At 64.8% G+C, this 18,075-nt stretch overlaps 2 protein-coding genes across 2 annotated transcripts; both read left to right on the top strand.

Moving 5' to 3' along the window:
• The first annotated feature begins 1,623 nt into the window (after positions 1 to 1,623).
• On the top strand, positions 1,624 to 8,372 carry LOC104374669 (zinc finger protein 777-like). The gene is made up of 5 exons (XM_086615004.1): positions 1,624 to 1,926; positions 3,155 to 3,281; positions 4,116 to 4,229; positions 5,150 to 5,404; positions 7,182 to 8,372. The coding sequence occupies exons 1-5, from the start codon at positions 1,723 to 1,725 to the stop codon at positions 8,273 to 8,275; spliced, it is 1,794 nt and encodes a 597-aa protein (XP_086471130.1). The 5' UTR covers positions 1,624 to 1,722; the 3' UTR covers positions 8,276 to 8,372.
• A 4,019-nt stretch (positions 8,373 to 12,391) lies between these two features.
• LOC104378702 (E3 ubiquitin-protein ligase TRIM7) lies at positions 12,392 to 17,993 on the top strand. Its single transcript, XM_086614216.1, has 7 exons — positions 12,392 to 12,799; positions 14,046 to 14,132; positions 14,290 to 14,520; positions 14,872 to 14,894; positions 15,195 to 15,310; positions 15,647 to 15,679; positions 17,296 to 17,993. Exons 1-7 carry the CDS (start codon positions 12,392 to 12,394, stop codon positions 17,805 to 17,807), a joined length of 1,410 nt encoding a protein of 469 aa, XP_086470342.1. The 3' UTR covers positions 17,808 to 17,993.
• Positions 17,994 to 18,075: the final 82 nt, after the last annotated feature.

Consider the following 18,075-nt stretch of genomic DNA (forward strand, 5'->3'; position numbering starts at 1 on the left):
CCACTTCCCCCAGTTCCCCGCAGCCGCTCCTCGTCCCCTCACCCCCGCTCAACCCCTCCCCCGTCCCCCCCTCCCAGTCCCGCCGGTCTCCCCGTTCCTCTCGCTCCCCCCCGCCCTGGCTCGCGCGGACGGCCCACGGGCCCGATCCCGGAGCACCCCGGTCCGTTCCCCGCGCCGCAGTGGCGGTGGCGGGGCCGGGCGGTGCGGGCGGGGGGCGGGTGGGGGGGGGCCCCGACGGTGCGGGGCGGCGGCGCGGTGATGCCGTCGGTGCGGCAGGGGGCGCTGCGGTGGCGGCGGGTGCCCCGCTCCGCCCCGCCCGGCGCGGCCCCCGGCGCGGCCCCGCGCGGCGGCGGCGGCGGCCCGCCCGCCCCCTGCCGGCTCGGCGGGGCAGCGGCGGGGCCGGAGCGCCCAGCGCGGAGCGGCGGAGCCGGGACCCGGAGCCGCGCTCGGTCTCTCGCCGCGCCGCCCCCCCCCCCCGCCTCACCCCCGCCTCGCCTCCCCCGGTCGGGTCGGGCCGTGCCGCGCCCCGCCCCGCCGCGCCGCCCCGCCGCGCCCCCGCCCCGCCGCCGCCCCGCCGCGCCGCGCCGCCCCGGGCCCAGCCCGATGCCCGGCGGCGGGCGGAGGTGAAGGAGCGAGCGGGCGCTGGATCCTTCCCGGCCGCGGCCCCCGGGGCCCCGGGCAGGGAACAAAGGGCCATGGCCGAGGGGGCTCCCGCTCAGGTAAGGGCGTCCGCCGCGCCTCGCCCGTCCGCCGCGGGTCGCGGCCCGGCCCGCCGCCGCTCACCCGGCGCCCGCGGGCCGCACGTCGGGGCGGGCCGCGCCGTCGGGGCCGCGGCGGGAGGCGGCGGGGAGGGCGGCGGGGCGGGGAGGCCGGCGGGGGCTGTCAGCGCGCGGGGCCGCGGCCGCCCCCCCGGGGGGACGGGCAGGGCCGGGCAGGGCCGCCGGCGGCGCGGGCAGCCCCGGGGGCGCCGTGCGCCCGGGCCGGGCCGGGCCGGGCCTCCGCGGCCGGCGGCGCCTGAGCTGCCGTCGGGGGCCGGGCCTGCCCGTCCCGCTGCCCCCCCTCGCCCCGGCGGCCGGGCCCTGCGGGGCGGGGAGCGGCCCCCCCCGCCGCCCCGGTGACAGGCCGCCCCCCCCCGCCCCTTCCCGTGTCACCGCCCGGTCCCCATGGCGACGGGGCGTCCTTGCCCTGACGGCGCCCGGTAGCCCCCCGGGGTGTCCCATCGCCGTGCCCATGGCAACGGGGCTCGGCTGCCCCCTGTCACCCCCGCCCGCTGCCACCGCCTGTCCCCGCCATGTCGGGGCTTCCGGCCCCCCCCCGCCCCATCCCCGCGGCTGCTCCTGCCCGTCCCGTGGGACCCGCACGGGGCCGCCGTCGTAAGCGGCTTAACGGGGTCAGCGCCCCGCGGGGACACGGGGACGTCCCCGCCGCCCTGGGGAGCGCTGGGCTCGGCCGCGCTGCCCCGGGGAGGGGGTCCCCATCACCTTTGGGGTGTCCCCCCCCCCCGCCGTGACTCCTGCATCCCTCTGCCCGCAGACGCCGGAGCCGGTGCCGCAGCCGCGCTGCCCCTCGCCCCTCCGGCCGCCGGCCGGCCCCGAACGCACCTCGGAGCGGGAGACGCAGACGGCCGAGCTGTCGCTGACGGTGGTGGCGGCCGTGCAGGCGGTGGAGAGGAAGGTGGACTCCCACTCCACCCGCCTGCTCGACCTGGAGGGTCGGACGGGGATGGCGGAGAAGAAGCTGATCGACTGCGAGAAGACGGCGGCGGAGCTGGGGAACCAGCTGGAGAGCAAGTGCGCGGCACTGGGCACCCTCATCCAGGAGTACGGGCTGCTCCAGCGGCGCCTGGAGAACATGGAGAACCTGCTGAAGAACAGGAACTTCTGGATCCTGCGGCTGCCCCCCGGCAGGAAGGGGGAGGTCCCCAAGGTAACGGTGTCCTGGGGTGCCGAGCCGGGGTCTGCGCCCGAAGTGCTCCCAAAACACTCATGGAGGGCAGGACCGGGGGGGACACGGCGGGTGAGCAGGGACAGCCCTGGCGCAGGTGGGTCACTCGCCGTTGGGACCGGAGGCAGCGGAGCCTCCCGGCGTCTTCCCCGCTGGGACCAGTGTGTGGTGGGAGATGGACCCAAGGGGAGCGTCTCCCCATACCGGGGCTGGAGGTTGCAGTTCCGCTGCGCCGCGCAGCCTGGGAACAATTTATTCTTTTCTTTTTTTATTTTTTACCACTGTTGGAGAGAAATCCTGCACGTTTGGTGTTTTTTTTTTTTTAATCACCGTTTCTTTTCCCACCTGGGTGCTGCGGTGGGGGTCTCCCGGGCTGGGGAAGGACCAAGCGGGAGCTGCTGCCGTGGGGAAGGAGGGAGTCTCTGGGATTTGGGGGAAGGCGGACGAGCTCCCTGCGCTCACAGCCGGGCTTCGCTGAGCATCAGACGGAGCCCACCCTCGATGTTCCTGCTCCCGTTTCACGACCCTCTCGCTAAAAGAAACTTTGCGGATGGGACCGTGCAAGACATGGCAGAGGGAATGTCGCCCGAGAGAGCGGAGGGGGGGTCTGGAAGAGGGGGGTTCACACCCTGACACCCCGTTAGCGCAGAACACAGCCCGGCGCGCGCATCCTGAAGTTATCCCTCGAAATTATTACTTGGCAAAAGCTGCAGGCTGCTCCCGGCCGATGTGCGTGCAATAACGAAGGGTAACTGGGAGCCCTTCAGGCCCGGGTAGAGTTTTCCCTCGAGTTCTGGGGTAATTGAATCTGGGGTTTTGCGTCAGCTCATCAATAGAGATGAGCTCCAGCCCTACTGCCCGATTTTTATCTCCTTCCCGCTCCCTCCCGGCGGGCGCAAGCCCAGTCGCCTCTGCAGCGTCGTCCCTGCCGGTGTGGGGACCGAGAGGAGGAGGTCGGTGTCGTCTGGGGAAATCCCAGGCTGGGTTCATCACCGGGAACCAGCTGTTGGGCTGAGACCTTTAATCTCGTAGAAATACATTCCCAGGAGTCGTTTGAAATGGGAAAACCAACTTCTCTGTGACCATGGAGTAGCTGAAGCCTGGCCGTGTCCAAGCGGGAGCGAGCTGCTCGTGCCGCCGGCTGGCGCTGGCGTGCCAGGCTCCTGGGGAGCGGGGCAACCGCCCGAGCCTGTGCTGCTCCCGATTGCAGGTGCCGGTGACGTTTGACGACGTGTCCGTCTATTTCAACGACAAGGAATGGGAGAAGCTGGAGGAGTGGCAGAAGGAGCTGTACAAGAACGTGATGAAGGGGAACTACGAGTCGCTCATCTCCCTGGGTAAATACGGCGCGTCCTTGTTCTCCGGGGCTGCCCGCAGGCTTGGGCATCTTCTGACTTCTCCTTGGAGATCCTCTTGGATCCCCTCGAGACCCACATGTCCCATTTTAAATGGAGACTTAAGAACAGGAGGTTGTTTCTAGTCCTACCCTGTTGCTGCCTGGTGTTGCGTGAGGCTGGGTAAGGGCATCCCTCCAGCAGCGCCCAGGTTTGTGCCCAGCTCAGGGGCGAGGTGCTGTCCTGGCTGGGCAGGGGCTGCCCACGGGCTGGTGGGCTGGAGACCTCCCGAGGCCCCTTCCAGCCAGAGGTACTCGATGGAAAACCAGCACCTTGGCTGTTGGAAGGGCTTCCCTTCATCGTCTGGGTCCGCGGTGGATACCAGCCCACGCGCCCCTTTAAAGGAAACTTTTGCAGAGGGAAAAACTGCCTGATGCTGTCTTAGCTACGCTCCTTTGGGGCATTTCCTACTGAAGCTGCAGGAGAAATCCTGGCTCTGCTGGGACCAGAGGTGAAACGCTTTTGGCCTCAGGAGAGCCGGGAATTTGCCTGAGAAGTTCTAAACCCCACCAGAAAAACACACGGGCTGGGTTTCTCCTCGAAGGTAGTGGCACTTTCTCCTCTGTGTGTGGCACCTCAGCTCCTGCCTCCGTGAATCCCATCTGCCCATCCGGGGAGCCCGGCCTGCCTGCAGCACCCGGCTTTTCTGCCTGCAGATCCTTTGTGGATGTTCCTGAGTGTCTTCACGTGTCCCCCCGGGCACCGGGGAGAGGTGGAAGCCGCTGTTAGGATTCCCTGTGCAGTAATCCGTCTCTCCATCCCTCTGTCTCTCAACAGACTATGCAATTTCCAAACCTGGTGTTTTGTCTCAGATCGAGCAAGGAGAGGAATCGCGGGTCAGGAACGAGCAGGACTTGGAGGAGAGCGAGATCATTACCGATGCCACCGCAGGTGAGAGGGCAGCTTGGCACGAGGGGTGCCCTGGGCTGCGGTCGGAGGAGCTGCTCACCCTGAGGCTAAAGCCGAGAGCCGCGTCGCAGCGGGAAAGGTTTGGCTGATCAGAGATTTGATGTCCAGGCACAGCTCAACGTAGAAACCAGGGCAAGTGGAGTCCAGAGACTCGGGCACTAGGAGCCATCAGCAAGGGGAGCGACTGCAACCAGAGCAGGTCCTCAGGGAGCCGGTCGGCCCGGCAAGAAAGAATCAGGTCCCATTGGGAAAACTCATCCACCAAAAAAATCCTCTCCAGCCTCTCTGGTTGTGTGGCTGGTGTGCCTGGGTTTATCCTTGGAGCATCCCCTGGGGCAGGGAAGCCTGCTCCCGTCCTGCGCGCAGGGCCTCGGGGTGCTGCGGCGTTTCTCCAAGGGCTGGGCTCGGAGCAGGACACCAGGGACCCCGAGTCCCGGAGCGACTCCCGCTCTGAGATAACGGGGATGATAGGGAGATAAGGAGGTGTCCCAGAAGAGATGGTGTCACCTCCGCTGCTGGTCTCTGGCCTCAGGCTGCGGACGTGGGGTCGCTCCAGCCCCGTGCGCTTGGTCACGAGGATCTTGAAGTTAAATTGAGGCCAACGGGAAGAGAAAAGTCATCTTCTGCCCACGGGATGCTGCTGGCCCAGTGCTGTGGCTGGGGGATGTGGGGTGCTGAGTCCCCGGGCCGGGCAGAGCGAGTCCCCTGTGCCTGCAGAGGGTCCCAGGCACGAGGCAGGAGCGCGGCAGGGCTGGTTGGAGGGCAGGAGCTGAAGGGAGAGCGGAAGCGGCCGAGCAAACGGAACCCGACTGCGGGAAGTCGGTCTGCGGGGAGTTTCGAGAGCGGGTCCTTCGTCCTGGCTCCTGGGAGTGATGGCGGGTGGGAATCTCTCTTTGCTGCAGCTGGGATAAGGGTTGTGATCAAAACGGAGGAGCTCCTTCCCGAAGACAGCCCTGAAAACCCCGAGCTGCACGGCATGTCGGGGCAGTCGGAGGGCAGCTTCCAGAGCCCGGACGAGGAGGCGGCCTGCGAGAGCCCCTACGGCTCCGTCTCCCCACCAAGGGACCTCCCGGGAACCAGCCTGGGTGACTCGTCCGAATACGTAGCTGACTTCAACGAGATCCAGAGAGTCATCGTTCACCACGGGAGCTGCACAGGTGAGGCGCTCGGCACGCGGCGCCGCGGCACACGGCACGTCGGGGGGGCTGGAGGGCCAGGAGGGGCTGTGGTGGGTCAGGCAAAGGTGGGGAAAGGGTTGGACGAAAGAGAAGGGTTAAATCCCCCCAGAACCAGCACTGGAAGGAACGTTTTTGGCTGCAGCAACCTCAAGAGCAGCTGCGGTGAGACCTCGGGCCGGGAGGAGGAGGCGGCACACACGTGGTGGACATCAGAGCGTGGTCTCTGAGGGCGTCGGACCTGCTCCGGAGTGGAGCGAGCAGTGGCTCAGTCCTCCGTGGGTGGGAAAAGCCCGTGTTACACACGGAGACCGAGGGAAGCCGCGTCCCAGGGAGCGTTTTATGAGAGTGCCAGTGAGCCCCTGCTGCCAGAACCCCACCGTGGCAGCGGGCAGGATGCTGGTTGAGGACTCCTGCCCTGGCGTTAGTCCTGCGGAGGAATGGTGCCAGCCGCTTGGGCACTTACGCACCAGAGACGGCTGGAGGAACGTGTCAGGTCCTGCGTGTTGACCAGCGTGGGGTTCAGTTGGGGCAGGTCCAGAGGACAGGGAGGAGGGTGGCCAGAGGTCCGTTGCATGCCAGCTGCCAGGAGGGAAAGGTGCAGTGAGGTCATTCAGTGGAGAGCTGAGAAGGTGGCACGTGTAGAAGTCTGCCAGTTGGGTGGCAGGTACAGGCCATGTCCTCCAGACGTGCTTTGAAGGTGGAGATGGGAAAGCAGAGAGATGGGCTGTCTCAGAAGGTTCCCTGCCTTCTCACGGCTTCGTGATGGTGTAACACAAACCAGGAAAGATAGAGTTGGGCTCTTGAGGTCCTCCTGGACTCCGTCATGTGGATCCAGTGGTCTCCTCACGCTTTCCTAAAGGAAAGCAGCTGAGCCACCAGTGGGGCCGGAGCCGATCCTCATCCGAGAGCCAGCGCCTCTGCCGACGCGCGGGGCCCCGGCCGGTGGGGCTGAGTGGGAGCTGCGGCAACGCTCTGACCGGGGTGCGGGTGCCGGCGGCCGGTGCTCGAGCGGCGATAGTCCCTGCGTCCGCGTAGGGGGCAGCTTCTTGCTGTGAGGAGGTGGGAAGGAGGACCTGGGATGTGGGTTTTTCCCCACTGACCCTTCCGTCAGAGGGCCGTGGCTTTGATACATCCCGATCCTGTTGGCTGCCTCTTCTAGGGAAAGTGTGGCTGCTCTTCCTAGAAAAGTACATAGGCCCGGCTCAAAGTCCAGCGCGGGATGACGTACGAGGGATCCACCACGGACTTTTCCTCGGGGCGCGCTGGCTGTGCGTCCTGCCGCGCGCATCCCCGGCGGGGCTGATCTCGCCAAACAAAAACACCGGGTCACCTCCGGCGTCCGTGACGCAAGGAGGGAGCTTGACGTGCGGCCGTCCATCCCGCTGCTGTTTGCCCCCGGGAAGGAGCGGAGGTGTCTCCCCGATGCGCCCCATCGCAGCGAGGCCGAAGGAAGGGGACAGTCCCAGGCTGGGGGTGTCGTTCCGGGAGCGAAGCGGGAGCCCGGCAGCCCCGTGCTGCGTTTCCGTCGGGCAGCGCCGTGCCGCGTGTGGGGAGCGTCGCTGTAGCCCCGCGAAACGGCAGCAGCTGGAGCTGCTCCGAGAGCGCTCGGCCGCCCGAGTCCTTGCGACCCGGTGGTGCTTTTATCCTCCCTCTCGTAGCGCCCTGAAATTGCCAAACCTCTTGGCAGGCAGGTGGCACAAACGGCTGCCCCGTCCCGCCCGCTCTTCCTAACGCTCTTCCCGTTTTCCCCCCGCAGAGGACGGGATCGTGATCAAGACGGAGGAGGAGGAGGAGGAGGACGACCCCGACAGCCTGGAGCCGTGCGCCATGTTCTCGGGCAGGACGGAGCCGCCGGCGTTCCCCAGCCACGAGGCCGGGCTGGGCTGCGAGGCGCAGCGCAGCTCCAAAGCGCAGCCCAGGAGGCTGGCGGCCGCCCGCGTGGGCAAGCCCCCCGCCTGCGAGAGGGACTCCGGGGAGATGAAGCCGGCCACGGCCCAGCAGCGGAACCGGACGAGGGAGAGACCCTACATCTGCCCCGAGTGCGGGAAGAGCTTCATGCTCAAGATCAACTTCATGATCCACCAGCGCAACCACCTCAAGGAAGGGCCCTACGAGTGCCACGAGTGCGACCTCAGCTTCCGCAACAAGCAGCAGTTCCTGCTGCACCAGCGCAGCCACACGCGCCGCGGCGTGGGGGTCCCCCGGCGCCCCGAGCACGGCCTCAAGCCGCAGCCGCGGCCCCCGCCCCCGGGGAAGCCCTACAAGTGCTCCGAGTGCGAGAGCAGCTTCAGCCACAAGTCGAGCCTCAGCAAACACCAGATCACCCACGTCGGCGAGCGGCCCTTCACCTGCGGCGAGTGCCGGCGGAGCTTCCGCCTGCAGATCAGCCTCATCATGCACCAGAGGATCCACGCCGGCAAGAGCGAGATGGCCTTCCTCTGCCCCCAGTGCGGGAAGAACTTCACGCGGCCCTCCCACCTCCTGCGGCACCAGCGGACTCACACCGGCGAGCGGCCCTACCAGTGCAGCCAGTGCGAGAAGACCTTCAGCGAGAAGTCCAAGCTCACCAACCATTACCGCATCCACACGCGGGAGCGCCCGCACGCCTGCGCCGTCTGCGGGAAGGGTTTCATCCGCAAGCACCATCTCCTGGAGCACCAGCGCATCCACACGGGCGAGCGGCCCTACCACTGCACCGAGTGCGGCAAGAACTTCACCCAGAAGCACCACCTCCTGGAGCACCAGCGGGCGCACACCGGCGAGCGGCCCTACCCCTGCACCGAGTGCACCAAGTGCTTCCGCTACAAGCAGTCCCTCAAGTACCACCTGAGGACGCACATGGGAGAGTGAGGGGCTGCCGACGGCTTCCTCTCCCTCCCCTCCCTCCCTCCATCCACCCCTCCTCCTCCTCCTCCTCTTCCTCCTCCGCTCATCTCTTCCCCCCCCTCCCTCCATCCTCCCCCTCCCGGCTCAGGGCATGGACATCAAGGAAGCTTTGTGTGGTAGCGCCGCTGGTCTGGTGGAGACGGCTGGGCTGGTTGGAAATAAATTAATTAATTAAAGCGAGCAACGCGCGGCGACGTTAAAAAGGTGATCTATTATCTCAAATTAGCAGAAGCAGCTGATTTAGGGGGAATCCTCACCGTCAGAAAAAAAAAAAAAAAAAGGCAAACAAACCACCACCACCAGAAACCTGTACGGGGTGTTTTGCCGGAGTAGGACTCGTAACTGCTTTTTAAATCTACTGTTGGGGTTTTTAATAAATGTGGAGGAACTTTTTGTTTGATAAGCAAACTTAGGATGGCCAAGAGATTTTTTTTTTTTTTTTTTTTTTTTTTAAGAATTGCTCTGTAGGCTGATTCTGGCACAGTCACTTTTGTCCAGGAGCTCTGCAGAGGTGCTGCCTCGTCCCGGCTCTCCGGGCTGGAGGCGACAGCCGCTCGGCAGCACGTGGTGACGAGGAGCTCCCGGCCAGGGGGAGGTGAGTAAGAAGTAGATCCAGATGACGAGGAAGTTCTCCGTGTGTCTTAGATTTGAAGCGCTGACGGGTGCCTGCCCGGCTTTCGGGGCTGTGATGCACCCCCGAGTTATACAATAGAATAAAATAACTAGTTGCAGTCAAAGAACCTTTTTCTGGTAGGACCCCATCAGCAAGGCTCCTCCAAACACTCATTCCTAGCGCTTAATCCTTCCGCAGCGGCAGACGCCTCTCCAGCGAGCGGCGACTCCGGGCGCCCGGCGCTCCCACCGCCACGAGAGCTGCACCGAAGGCACCGGCGGCCGGCGCGAGACGCGGGAGCGGTTTGTAGACGCAGGTCTTGCCGCGGGGTGCCGGGGGGTCATGACGTACCTGTGCGCCAGACCTCGATGCGTTTAACTCTTCGAAACGCGCTGCGGCGAGCGGGCTGCCCTCGCCCTCGCCGGCGGCGGCGACCGCGCGCTCCACAGCGGGCAGCGAGGCTCCTGCCCTAGATGTAGGAGCGGGTCCTGGGCTGGCTCCGAGAAAAGCCCTGGCCAGCGTGGGGCTGCCCATGGGAGACCACTTGGCTCCCAGGCGCCCGCTGCCGGGGTCCCTCGCCACGCGGCTGTGGCTGTAGTGGCGGTGAGTGGGACACAAGTCCATCACCGTGCCGTTGGCTTGAGCTTCCGTCCCCAGCGGCTTCGTTCTCTGCGATCCCGGCTCGTCCTCGTCGCAGCTGCTGTGGTTGGGCTGCGGCTGGGTGAGACGCAGTCGACGGGCCGGGCCGTGGCTGGAGCGGTGACGCCGGCTCTCCGGTGCGCACCGGGCTCCTGGCTGACGGGTGCCGTGGGGAAGGCGGTGTCAGATCTCGTGTTGGACAGTGGCATCAATAAACAGAGCGATGATGGGAGAAGTTGTCGGGACCTGTTAATGCCTTTGCAGGACTTTGCGTGCTTGTGAACCCCTCCTAAATTTGTAATTTACAGCCTCTCCTGCGCTCGAAAGCGCCCAAGGGTAGTGCAGCCGCACGGAGCTGCTGAGAGCTGCCGGCCAGGCGCTGCCGCGGAGAGGAGCGTTTTGGGGCTGCCAAGGTGGCTCCAGCCAAGGTTCCTGCGTTCCCACTGCCAGGGTGGTGCCTGAAACTCCCTGGGAGCAGTCTGAGGTTTCAGGTCACAATGTGCAGTCTGACACCAGTTAAATGTGCTGGGGTTGGCGTCCCAGGTGCAGGACAGGAGGGCCTGGCTGCAGCCCCCAGCCCTCGGCAGCCTCCCCGCATCCCCCTCATCAGGCCCAAATGCGATTAGGGGGAGTAACGAAATTAAAAGCAGAACTGACTCTGGTTCTCAGCAGCTCGTGTTCATCACGCTGGCAGTGCCACGGACCCACCAGCATCCTTTTTTCTTCCTAAAAATGGGTGGATTCGGCTTTTTTTTTTTGGCAAAGCAGCCCCTTAGGCGCCCGCAGTAGCAGAGGGGGCCTGGCTGCCCCTTCGCGGTGCTGGGACCAGCCCCTCCTCGCCACAACGTCCAGGCTCCAGTGCCAGCAGCCCACCCGCAGCCACAGCTCCCATGCTGCGGTGGGCGACACAACCATCACGGCCCCTGGCAGATGCCGAGTTTGAGGTGGCTGCGCCGCAGGGCACAAAGTGGGGCAGCACGTGCCACGAGCGGGCTCGCCACCTCACTGAGTTGCCCGCAGGTTATCAGCACCCTCCGCTTAATTGGAAGCGGGTTCGTTCGGGGCGTGCTGAGCGCTGCCCAGTCCTCAGCTAAACCACCGCTCAACTTTGGGGGTTAACGACCCCGTGCTGCAGCGGGACCAACGCTTTGAGGGCTCATGTCCCCATAGGTTTGGCCCCGTCATGCTCGCCCAGCCCTCACTGGGCCAGGGTGCTGGGGCAGCTGGTCGTGGCTGCACCCAGAAGGCAGCAGCCCCGGGGACGGGATGAGCAGGATGGAAACCGGAGCCCCCTTCCCTGGGGTGGCTGCTCGGTTGGGTGGGATTTCGTGGGCGCGGGAAGGGGCGGCAGCACACAGCGAAGCAGCTGGCCCTGGGGAAGGGGCTCACGGGCCGGATTACGCTCCGCGCCCGTATGTCACATCTGCCGCGCTGGCACAATCCCTTCAACTGCAATAACCCCCAGCCCCGGCGGGCGGGAAGCAGCTCCTGCAAGCGGGAGGCCTCAACGAGGATCTGGCCCCTCCAACCCACTGGCGATGGCCCGAGCTGGAGCAAAGCTCCTGAGAGCGTTTCAGGTTATAAATGATTAAATTTATTGAAGCAGCCAGAGCATCCGAGGTGGTTGACAGCACCGCGCCGAAGCGTGCCAGCTCATGGCCCTGGGCACCCGGGAGGGCTCTGGCTACTCTGCGGAACAGCAACGTCCCGTTTTAAGCAGTTTATAAAGCAAAAAGGGTGAAAACCCAGCAACAGGCTCCAGGCTGGGTGTCCCACGGGGCTCAAGGGGCCTCCCGGTCCCAGAGCTGCTGGGGGCATGGGCTGGCAGCAGGGTCTGGGAGCAGGGACCGTCTCCCCACCTTGCCACACCCCATGGTGCTCTCTGGCTCTTGCACCAACACTCTGGCACAGGGTGGGATGAAGACTCATGCTCACACACGCACCAGCCCTCCCTGGGCTGCAGCCGCTGGCTGACAGCATCATAGAATGGTTTGGGTTGGAAGGGACCTCAAAGATCATCCAGTTCCAACCCCCCTGCCATGGGCAGGGACACCCTCCACTACACCAGGTTGCCCAAAGCCCCATCCAGCCCGGCCTTGAACACTTCCAGGGATGGGGCAGCCACAGCTTCTATGGGCAGCCTGTGCCAGTGCCTCACCACCCTCAAGAGGGGAGAAGTTCTTCCTCAGATCCCATCAAAAATCTCCCCTCTTCCAGTGTAAAGCCATTTCCCCGTGTCCTGTCACCACACCCTTGTCCAAAGCCCCACTCCAGCTTTCCTGTAGCCCCTTTAGGCACTGGAAGGTGCTGGAAGGTCTCCCCGGAGCCTTCTCTTCTCCAGGCTGAACAGCCCCAACTCTCCCAGCCTGTCTCCAGAGCAGAGGTGCTCCAGCCCTCGGATCATCTCCGTGGCCTCCTCTGGCCCCGCTCCAGCAGCTCCATGTCCTTCTGCTGTTGGGAACCCCAGAGCTGAAGGCAGCGCTGCAGGGGGGGTCTCAGGAGAGCAGAGCAGAGGGGCAGAATCCCCTCCCTCGCCCTGCTGCCCACGCTGCTCTGGGTGCAGCCCAGGGCACGGTTGCCCAGCGTTCACGCTCGCACACGCCAACACACACGTTCGCACACGCGTGTGCGTGCCAGCTACGAAGAGAACTGCCCCAGCCCAAACCAGCACACCAGCACTCAGACACCCCAGCCCCGTCGGGCCGCGGGCAGGGCTGCGGGCTGGGCGACGGGGCACACGGTGCCCCGTCGCCCAGCCCGCAGCCCTGCCCGCGGCCCGGCGGGGCCGGTGTCCCGCCCTTTTCCGGGAAACGCCACTTCCCGGAGCGATGGCGCGGGCCCTGCTGGCGCTGGGCGAGGACCTGCAGGCGGAGACCACCTGCCCCGTCTGCCTGGAGCTCCTCTCCGAGCCCGTCATCACCGAGTGCGGCCACAACTTCTGCGGCTCCTGCCTGGCGCAGGTGCTGGGCACCCCGCCGCGCCCCGCCGCTTGCCCCCAGTGCCGGGCTACCGTGGCCCCCGGCTCGCTACGGCCCAACCGCTCGCTGGGGGCCGTGGCGGGGCTAGCGGAGGCGCTGGCGGGCGAGTCGCGGCGGCTCCTCTGCCCGGCTCACGGGGAGCTCCTGGGGCTCTTCTGCGAGAGCTGCCGCCGCCTCCTGTGCCCGCTGTGCCGCGAGGAGCCCCCGCACCGCCACCACCGCGCACGCCCCGCCGAGGAGGCCGCCCGGCAGCTCCGGGTAAGGGGGTCGGGGGGCAGAGTCTGGGCGGGGAGGGGGGTGCCCCGGGGAACGGGCTGGGTGGGCACTCGGGTGTGGGCTGGGGTCTCCTGGGGAACGGGCTGGGTGGGCACTCGGGTGTGGGCAGGGGTCTCCTGGGGAAGGGGCTGGGTGGGCTCTGGGGTGTGGGCAGGGGTCTCCTGGGGAAGGGGCTGGGTGGGCTCTGGGGTGTGGGCAGGAGTCCTGTTGAGACATGGGCTGGGGTCTCCTGGGGAAGGGGCTGGGTGGGCTTTCGAGTGTGGGCAGGGGTCCCTGTGGGGCACAGGCTGGGGTCACTTGGGGAATGGGCTGGGGTCCTCTCCAGGAACAGATTGGAGTCCCCTCTAGGCATGGATGGGGGTCCCCTCTGCAGATGGGCTGCGGTCCCCGCGGGGCACAGGCTGGGGTCCCTCTCCATTCATGGAGTGGGGTCCCCGCAGGGCACAGGTCTGTGTCACCTCGGGCACAGGTTAGGGTCCCTGTCCAGCCACGGGTTGGGGTCCTCCTCCATCTGCTGGCTGGGCCCCCATCTGGGTGTGGATTTGGGGTCCCTGTCTGAGTCCAGGTTGGGGTCTCTGTCTGGCCAGGGGCTGGGGTCCTGTATCCGTGCCATCTCGCTGGGGCTGCTGGTTCTCCCGCTGCCCATCGCCTCCCCCCAGCCTGCCCAGGAGTGCAGGTCCCTCGTGCTGCCCACCCCTTTGTGGCCCCACCAGGTCCTTAGTGCCCCGTGTGCCCCCAGCTGGGGACCCAGGGATGGGGTGGGGCTGCAGTCCAGGGGTCACAGTCTCCCCCCGGGGTTGGGGACCCCCCTGCCAGCAGCTCGCTCTGCCAGCAGCTCGCTCTGCCGCAGGGCATGGCTCGGAGGAGCACGAGCCGTTTTTTTTTCCTGCTCCAGCGAATTTATGGAGTGCGGCTGAGACACAGTGCTGCTGTCACTGCAAACCTCTTCCCACAAATCCCACTGCCAACACCAAAAGTTGTTTTTCTCATTAAAACAAAAACCCAAAAACCCAAACCACACAAACTTCAGGGTTTCCACATGAAGGTATTCCAGAAATGTTGCTGGCCAAACCGGCTGCGCCGAGGGATCTCCCACCCCCACCGCCAGCGACCCCTCCCTGCAGAGCAGTGTTGTCCCCACGGGGGGCTGTTTGGTGACATCATCTCACCACCGTCACCTCAAAATCGCCAAACAGCCTTTTTTTATTATTTTTTCCCTTTTCTCCAGGAGACGCTCCAAAACAACCTGGTTTTTCTCAAAAATGAGAAAGAAGCACTTAAGCCCAAAGGAGAAGAGAAAAGCGATGGCCTGATGGTACGTTTTCTCTCGCCGTGCCCACGCCGTGCCCTCCAGCCTGCTCACCCACCCGTCTTCACAGGCGCGTCCCATCCTTCCCTCTCCCAAATGTATTCATCTCCTTTCCCATAACACTATGGGATGGCTCAGGGCCCTCCGCGCGGGTGCCTTGCAGGAGAAGGTGGCCTCGGAGCGGCAGAGGCTGCGGGACACCTTCGAGCAGCTGCAGCAGCTCCTGCAGGAGCAGGAGGGCATCCTGCTTGCCAGGCTCGACCGGGCACACGGGGAGCTCGCCGAGGAGCGCGGCAAATACGTCTCCGGCGTTTCGGAGAGGAAATCGCTGCTGGACGCGCTGATTGCAGAGATAGAGAATAAACGTGACCAGCCGGTGGTTGAGTTTCTTACGGTGAGTCTGTGTTGCCCATCTGGGCGCTGTGATGCCCCGGTGAGGCTGGGGGCACCCACCTGGCACCACCACATCCTGGTACCTGTACGGCGCAGAGCCTGGGAGCGAAGGGCAGCACGGTGCCGGCCGGCGTGCCGGCGGCCAGGCTGCGGCACTGCGGTGTGTGGTGTGGCTGGTGTGAGCCTGCAGCATGGGTGAGGATGGGGGTGAGGGTGCCCGGGAGAGCGGTGTGACCCCCCAACCCCCATCACCCCGCTGCACGCAGCAGGGGAGCAGCTGTACCTCACTGCCCCAGGGACCGTGGTCCTTCTCGGCAGCGCCACAGCTGACTCGGTGTTTTCTCTCTTCCAGGATGTTGGCAAAACCCTGAGCAGGTATGGAATGTGCTCAGCGTTGCGCTCCCGCTGCGCGGCTCGTTTGGGCAGAGGTTTGGGAATGCTGCGGCAGCAGCCGGGAGGGAGGTGGCTTCGTGCTGCAGAGCATTTGGGGTTTCACGTGTTGGCTGGAACCAGAGGTGGCTGCACTCCTGTTAAAGACGGGATTCTCGAGCCAGTGGCTGGCACACAGCTCCTCTGAGATCTGTTGCTGTAGGGGATTTTCCCTCCGTTTCCCTCCTGGCCCCGGGTGCTGGCAGGCTGCTCTCAGAGCTCCTCTCCGTGTTGTTTCCCCCTCAGCTGTGAGGTGGCAAAGGCCCCGATCCCGGAGCCGGTTTCCCCGGGGCTGCAGAGGACCGTGGAGAGCCTCTCTGAGACGAGCCGGCTGCTCATGGCTTTGGTGGACGACTTCAAAGGTAAAGCCAAGGAGTGGCAAGTGATGCTTTGCTGTGGAGCTGGTGTCCGGGCCCCAGGCGGGCATCCCGCGGGGCACCGGGCACTGCTGTCCCCATGCTGTGCTTCCCCTGGGCTCGGCTGCAGCAGGAGATCCTCGCTGCCTGGCGCCTTTGCCTGGAGTCTGGGAGCAAAACCACACCTGCTCCAGACGGGACCTGTCTCCCAGATGGGCTTTGCTGGAGCCTGGGGCTGCAGGAGCTGGGAAGCACGTTCCGTATCCGGCTTGCTGTCCTGATGGAGCAGGAGAGACGCCCCAAGAGGAGAGGGACTCATGTGTCTTCCTTTCCTTCCTCTAGTGAACCTGCTGAGAGTGATGGACAGAGAAAGGGGTAAGTTTCTGGAGCTGGTGGGCACAAACGAGGGAGAGAAGCTTTCCAGACTCTGGGCATCCTTGGGGCAGAGTTGGGCTCGCACCACATGTCTGAATCCAGGGTCTGTGTAAAGCTGAGTCCCTTCATTTTGACTAGGCCTGCTGTAAAAACCCAGGTCTGTGCCCATGCCTGGCAGCGCCCAGCAACGCTGTCCTCTGACACCAAAGGAGGGCCGGGACAGCGCGAGGCCCTCGGCCACCCTGTCTCTGGAGGCTTTATGTTCCTTCAGTGCGGCGTGGAACTCTGGTTAAGCAGAGGGGCCATACAGATTTTGAGCTGGCTTTTAGGCACGGATCTGAAATACTTTTGCAGATGCCCCTGCCCCTCTGCTCTGCTCTCGGCAGACCCCCCTGCAGTGCTGCCTTCAGCTCTGGGGGCCCCAACAGCAGAAGGACATGGAGCTGCTGGAGCGGGGCTAGAGGAGGCCACGGAGATGATGGGAGGGCTGGAGCACCTCTGCGCTGGAGACAGGCTGGGAGAGTTGGGGCTGTTCAGCCTGGAGAAGAGAAGGCTCTGGGGAGACCTTCCAGCACCTTCCAGTGCCTAAAGGGGCTACAAGAAAGCTGGAGAGGGGCTTTGGACAAGGGTGTGTAGTGACAGGACACGGGGTGATGGCTTTGAACCAAAAGAGGGGAGATTTCGATGGGATCTGAGGGAGAAATTCTTCCCTCTGAGGGTGGTGAGGCACTGGCACAGGTTGCCCAGAGAAGCTGTGGCTGCCCCATCCCTGGCAGTGTTCCAGGCCAGGTTGGATGGGGCTTTGGGCAACCTGGTGTAGTGGAGGGTGTCCCTGCCCATGGCAGGGGGGTTGGGACTGGATGATTTTCAGTTCCCTTCCAACCCAAACTGTTCTGGGATTCTACGCCCAGAGTCCACGCAGTCCTGGCAGCATCGCAGGGCCCGGGGCTGGCTGGAGCTGTTCGCGCTGAGGCTGGTCTCTGCCCTCTCAGTTTTCAGGATGAGAGACCTGACGTGCAGGATGGGCGTGCCTCAGTTTCCCCTCTGCTGTGGTCCCCTCTGTGAGCCGGGCCCCGGCGGAGAGGGTTTAGCAGAGGACGTGGGGTGGTGGCACCGTGTGGTGACACCTCTGTGGGCGTGCGGGATGGCCGCGGGATGGCAGCAGAACATCCCACATGAACGGGCGGCTCCAGCCGCGCAGGGACATTGCCAGGTTGCTCGGCGGAGCGGCGTTAAGAGCTGCTTTTCCCTTTGATGGGCTTCCATCCCCCTTGTCACTGAAGCAGGGACTGGCCTGGCACCACTGCTCCCTTGCAGGGAATGCTTCCTCACACCTGCGGGGATGTCTTCCTCCCCCATGCCCAGCCTGGCTGCAGCCCCATCCCTTGTAGACCCAGCAACATCCAGCACAGGATTAGCAAAGCTGGTTTAGCCAAGTATGCCTGTGGGTCCCAGTGGGGAGGGCAGCGAGGGCCCCGTGTCCTGTGCTGCCCGAGGGAGCTGTGGGTGCCCGCCGTGCTTACAGGACGCATCCCGGCTCTGAGGAAGAGGAGGAAGAGGTGCTGGTTTGCTCCTCAGCGGGCAACGGGCTGACGTTTCTCTCTCTTGTGCATTAGTGAATGTGATGCTGGACCCTGAGACGGCAAGCCCCTACCTGATGCTCTCCAAGGACCACAAAACCATGTGGCTGGAAGCTGGACAGCAGAACCTCCGTGACACCCCCAAGAGATTCACAGGGAGCCCCAGCGTCCTGGGCTCTCTGGGGTTCACATCTGGGAGGCATTACTGGGAGGTGGAGGTAGGGGATGGGGACAGCTGGGCCGTGGGGGTGGCCGTGGAGTCTGTGCGGAGGAAGGACGCGCTCAGCACAGCCATGGAGAAGATCTGGGCCCTGCGGCTGGACTGGGATCGCCGGTACACGGCGCTCCACATGACTCCCACCCCAGTGGCACTGGCGGAAGGGCCCCGGCGGGTCAGGGTACACCTGGACTATGAAGGGGGCCAAGTGACATTCTACAATGCAGAGAACATGACACACATCTTGGAGTTCAAGGCCACCTTCACCGAGAAGGTCTTCCCATACTTTTGGCTCTGGTCACAAGAAACCAAGATCCGGCTGTGTGCCTGACGGGGATGGGTGTCTCCCAGCCTCGTGTCCTGTGCCCTTGGCTAGCTCAGCAGGCAAGAGGTGTGGGAATGATGCAGCGTTGCATTGCAAACTCACCGCAGCTCCACCTGGGCTGGATCCTCTCTGCACGTTGCTGCATCTCCTCCTGCCAAGTCCTTCGGAACATTAAAGATGTGTTGTTCTGCCTGGGGGTGTCTGCACGCTGGTATCCCGGCCAGATATCACAGTGACGGTGTCCCACCTCTCCCTGTAGGTGCTGAGGACACAC

This window comes from Tauraco erythrolophus, chromosome 7 (genome assembly GCF_009769465.1).
Source record: "Tauraco erythrolophus isolate bTauEry1 chromosome 7, bTauEry1.pri, whole genome shotgun sequence".
Classification (NCBI taxonomy): domain Eukaryota; kingdom Metazoa; phylum Chordata; class Aves; order Musophagiformes; family Musophagidae; genus Tauraco; species Tauraco erythrolophus.